The sequence below is a fragment of the Hordeum vulgare genome, chromosome 3H (genome assembly GCF_904849725.1).
Source record: "Hordeum vulgare subsp. vulgare chromosome 3H, MorexV3_pseudomolecules_assembly, whole genome shotgun sequence".
Classification (NCBI taxonomy): Eukaryota; Viridiplantae; Streptophyta; class Magnoliopsida; order Poales; family Poaceae; genus Hordeum; species Hordeum vulgare.
This window is the reverse complement of record NC_058520.1, coordinates 13,399,905-13,405,199: the sequence shown is the minus strand read 5'-3', so window position 1 is coordinate 13,405,199 and position 5,295 is coordinate 13,399,905. Positions and strand designations below refer to the sequence as shown.

Here is a 5,295-nt window from a genome sequence, read left to right as displayed (position 1 = left end):
TTAATTGTGTTGTTTTGGAAATCGTCTTCATCAATGCATGCGAGGAAGTAGCTCGCTAGTGGACGGGGTTTTACTAATAGTCAGTTTTGCGATTAATTAGACGCTTCTACAGCTCGTTGGCTCGGTTTTTCCTACTAATAGAAAAACATCTAGGTCTCAAAGCCCTGTGAGATACGTCTAATATACTTTGATGAAGGGAGTAGTTGACATGCATGATACTACCTATGATAGTCCCAGCCTAAATGGACCAAGCTTGAAACTGGAACAGTAAACGAGTTACTAAATGGATCTACAGGTGGGATAATTAGAGACGAACATGGGGTGTTTATTGCTGCTTCATGCTGGCCTATACCCCCACGTCCCTGATGCACATACTTGGAATTTGGTTCGATCCGGGAGACGAATATATGAGTCGTTAATATATGACAAATTTCTGGGATCTTCTTTTCCGGCTGACGAATATATGAGTCGTTAATTCGTTCCTTCGCTGCTAAGACACCAGGCGCATAGATAGAACCGCGAGGTCGGAACTGATTGACGCGCAGTGACTATTTTCTTGGCGTAGCTGCCACGAGACTTGGAATTTGGTTCGATCCGGGAGAAATCTCTCACGATTAGTAGGTGGTGTGATGTTCAAAGATTCAACTCACGATGGCGCCTCGACGTCTTTCCCGTTAATGGCGCTGCATTTCCCACACCAAACTCGAGCCAAGCGATTCAAGTCTCCTTCCTCGCTACTCCTCCTACCCAAGTACTTCACCACATCACCCTCTGAACTGCGTGTTAATTAAGGAGGAAGAAACTGCAGGATAAGTACGTAGCGGTTGGTGTTGATCGATGGTTACTTCTCGTCGAGTAGTCTCCAACATGTCTGTTGGGACCGGCCGGAAGTTTTTGCGTGGCTCAAAACTTTTCCTTTTCCTTTGGGTTTCGAAAAGGAGATGAGTAAACCTGTGCATCCGGTGATGGCACGCACACTGCCATGTTTTTCTTTGGATTGTGTTGTACAGTATTGACTTTGGTGCCAACGGAGGCGATCGAGGCGAATCACGGCCGTACGTGCCGTCGGGATCGGATCAACCAATCCACAGTTCGCGGTGGAGAAAAACTGCGGCGTCTGAAGACCACATCGTTGGCTGAACTCACCGGGCTCGTTGAAAGAAACATGGAGAATGCACGTGTGGTAGGAAAGTTTATTTTGACTGCACAGCTCAACAAACACGTCGCCCAGCTTTACGTTCTTTAAAAAAAGAGGATGACCCCGTCTCTGTATCTGTGAGATGCATGCGGCCATTTTATTAATTATTCTTGAAGACCTTACAAATACAAAGTAGACCTATAATATGTGTGAATCCGTCATCTTAACAACATATGTCGCTACCCTATTCATATGATGAAGGGGTGCAAGTCGGGTCATATACCCAGACCTCTCATCTAAGCCTAACATCTAAAGCCGGAGGCCCCGACTGAGCCATCTATCGGGTCCGGGGCACAAACCGGTCCAACTCACTCACTGGCCCATCTTCAGAGCATATTGAGGTGTCAACCTTAGCAGGTCCTCCGTCATCGACGCCACCATGACGCCAAACGACGACCACCACCTACGCAAGCCCTCAAAAATCTTCCGCCATGGACGCCACCACGACGCCAAACGATGACCTCCACTTATGCGAGTCCATCTTCAAGCAACGGACGTAGATCCATGCTAGGATAGGTTCGCACCACCGCCGTCACCCATCACCCACAAGCGCCGCCCAACCCCAAGGTTCCCAAACCGGCGCCTTCAAGAAGGTAACGACGCCATGAGCGCCACCGCCGCCCAACAAAGTTAGGGCTTTCCTCCGGGAGACCTAGGGAAAGGGGAAGTGAGGAGATCAGTCCATACCGACGCCTGCAAGGAGGGGAACGGCGTCCAAGCTGTCGCTGTCGGCGTGGCCGGCCAGGGATTTCGCCTGAACTAGATCTCCACCACCAGCAGCGCCTCCTGTATAGAACCGGCGACCAAGGGAAGCACGGCCCGACCAGGCTGACCCGCACGCCGAACAGAGGAGGAGAGGAGGCGCCAGATCGCGCGCACCGACCGTCGCAGAAGCCGCCACCAGCCGCCAACGATCACCGGGATCCCGCCGCCCGTACGACCAAGACGCTAGATCCACCGTCCGTACAGCTGCTCGCCAGAGCCTACCGTGCCTCGTTAAAGGAGCCGCCGCTCCAGATCCGGGACTCTCCACGCAGAGTCAGGGCAGCCGAGATCTCGCGGCCACCATTCTTGACGCCCTGGGCTTGCCCGGCAGCTGCCTCAGGCGGCGGCGAGGAGGTCAATCTCTACGTTCTAATCTTGTACAACACACACCTGCTGAGCAAGCGAACAAGAAGTTTGAAAAATGGAAATCTGTTGACGCAGAGGCGTTGGTACGGCGTATAAGAGCAAGTACAATAAGGTACAGTCAGCAGGCTGTAAGGATTAAAATAGTATATTTCTGCTGAGTTGGATGAGAGAGATGAGGAGAGAGAAGGGAAGCGGGCTCTTCGTGAAGAGCCAGCTCTAGCACATACTCTTAGGTGCTTTGTGAGAATGAAACGTGTATCATATATGATAAAATTAGTACTCTTTTATAGCTAACTATTGTACAAGCTAGCTATAAAGTGGGCTATAAGACTGCTTATAGCCAGCAGTTGGCTATACTATTAACCATGCTCTAAGAAACCTTCCCTTTCCAAATCACAAATTAATTAACAAGAAGGCCAACGAGTCACCTACATCTCTACAGTAAGAAAAAATGATTAAGCCACCGCAACAACGCTGTGCATGTAGCATCATCCCCAGTTAGCTAGCTTGTGCTCTCGCTAAAGCCCAGAATCTTGCGTGGAGCCACTAATGAATAAGCAGATCACACCAAGAAGTAGAATTGTTGCGCCATCGTTACCTCGACGTCGATCGAGATTACAACAAAGGCTACCTAATTAATCAGTGGTACAGCGCGCACGGACGTACGCCTTGGCCTTGCAGACGACGCGATCTTGTCGATGACACAACAACAACAGGAACGTGTGAGTGAGAAAGAGTGTGAACGGGACTGCACATCGAGGCCATAACTCTAGGACGTCGACCGTGCGACACGTCGCCCCACACCCGTGCCGACTCATGCGTACGGCGGCTAGCTCCCGGTGAGTCGCCAAGCCTAGCGAGGTGACGAGGATATGCCAACGAATTTATTGGACGACGTCGCCGTCGAAATGGTCCGGAAAAGTAGTGCACCGGAGGGACCGTTTGCGACCCAATTTTTGTAGCTTCTCGTGCGATATTTTCTTGCATAAAATGGCGCTGTAAAGTGTTTTTTTTTTTGGATAATTTTCAATGCATTTTTTAGGTGCATCGGGTCTGCTTTCATCGTTGTTGCTCGGATTTCTCGTGCGTGCTTTCTTGATCGTCCCCATATGATTCCATGCACAAAGCAACGAAGCAAGGACCCCTTCACACCACGTACTGGCCCAAGCAGCAAGGACAAGTCAAGCTACAGAGACAGCTGCAGCTCCGCAGGAAGGCGCAAGGTAGGTGGCTGGTCCGCTAGTGTATACTTTCGTCGTCCATAAATAGACGGTGCCTCGCTCGCCATTAGCCAGCTCCGAGCTAGCAGCATTCAGAGATACTACATATTTTCCAAGCTAGCCTGCATTTGGTACACACACATACAACAGACATACATATATTTCCAAGCTTGTTAAACGAGAGGAGGATGTCTATGGTGAGGTTCTTGGACACGCTGGCCCTGGACTCGTGGAACCCCTTCGGCAGCATCTTCGGCACCACGGCGTCCGGCGGCGCCGACGCGTGGCTGGCCAGCGACACCACCGCGTTCGCCGACACCTACATCGAGAGCCGGGAGACGGCGGAGGCGTACGTGTTCAGCGCCAGGCTCCCCGCGGGGGTCACCAAGGAGGAGGTCAAGGTGGAGGTGGAGGAGGAGGGCAAGGTGCTGGTCATCGCCGGCGAGCGGACCCTGCGGAGGGAGGCCAAGAGCGAGACGCGGCACCACGTCGAGCGCAGCTGCGCCACCTTCTTCGGCAGGTTCCACCTCCCGCAAGACGCCGCCTTGGGCCAGGTCAGGGCCGCCATGGAGGACGGCGGCGCGCAGCTCACCGTCACCGTGCCCAGGGTCGGTGCCGCCGCCGCCGCCGTGGCCATGCCCGAGCCTCCCATGGCCATCGAGGTCGTCGAGGCCAGCCCGTGCTGATGGCGATCGACGCCGGTGCCGACTACGGACGTACGTGCAGTAATAAGTTGCTGCTCGTATGTATGATCTGCTTGATGGGTCCGCAGCAAATTGTGGTGTTCGATGTACGTAACTACGTACTACTTTCATCGGCCATTCGGCCTGTAATATGCATGCGCACAGTCAAGTTTGCATGTACTCTTACTTGTCAGTTTTGGTGTTCACGGTCAAATTAGTGAAGTGTTCACTGTCAAGTTGATGAAGAGAAAGCCTGAATCATTCTACTGGTACTCGCTAATTAAATTCAGTACTTGTTAGAGCAACTCTAACCAATCCTAGAGAAGTAAACGGCCTGGTATCTTTAAGAGAGTACTTTTACTCCACTAAAAATGGTCATTTCTAACTGATCATTCAAACATAGCAGAGTAAAATTTACATTATTTTCATGCATTTTGTCAAACTCTTGCTATTCGGTGGGACTCCGAGGGCACCGCGAGGCCAAAGTCATAGACCATGAGGTTCCCGTCGGCGTCAAGGAGGATGTTCTGCGGCTTGACGTCGCGGTTGGAGACGCCGGAGAGGTGGAAGTAGATTTTTTTTAAACAAAAACTGTATTCTTTATTATAAGTTCAGAAACATGAGGATACATATGATATCGGGCAAACTAGTGAGTCATAAATGGCACACGGGTTATACAGATGATGAGGATACAGATGATATCGCCGCTAGCGTGGAAGTAGATGAGTGTGGGCTATACCTCGCCATGAGCAACCCGGCCTGGACGGCCCGATCCGACCCGTCCAAAAATCTCGGACCAGGCCATGCCTAAACTTACCATCGGGCCGGGCTCTGCCTTGAGGAATGCAATTTTAAGCCGTGGTCAGGCTGGGCCAATCGTGCGCACTCAGCTTTTTACTCCCTCCGTCACGGTTTAGAAGACAATAGTTAAATTTACGTGCGTTTCTAAAATAGACATAGTTTAAGGCGCAAAAACAATTACTTTATTAATTAGTACTAGTACTCCCTCCGTTTCTAAATATAAGACCTTTTAGAGATTACACTACTACATTCGGATGTATAT

The 5,295-nt window shown here is 51.0% G+C and overlaps 1 protein-coding gene across 1 annotated transcript; it reads left to right on the top strand.

Annotated features, from left to right (window-relative positions):
• Window positions 1–3,539: 3,539 nt before the first annotated feature.
• On the top strand, window positions 3,540–4,504 carry LOC123439259 (17.9 kDa heat shock protein 2-like). The gene has a single exon (XM_045115995.1). It carries the CDS (start codon window positions 3,738–3,740, stop codon window positions 4,233–4,235), a length of 498 nt encoding a protein of 165 aa, XP_044971930.1. The 5' UTR covers window positions 3,540–3,737; the 3' UTR covers window positions 4,236–4,504.
• Window positions 4,505–5,295: the final 791 nt, after the last annotated feature.

Excerpts from the sequence above, each read along its gene's own strand:
- LOC123439259 (XM_045115995.1), top strand. The coding sequence starts at position 3,738 with ATGTCTATGGTGAGGTTCTTGGACACGCTGGCCCTGGACTCGTGGAAC.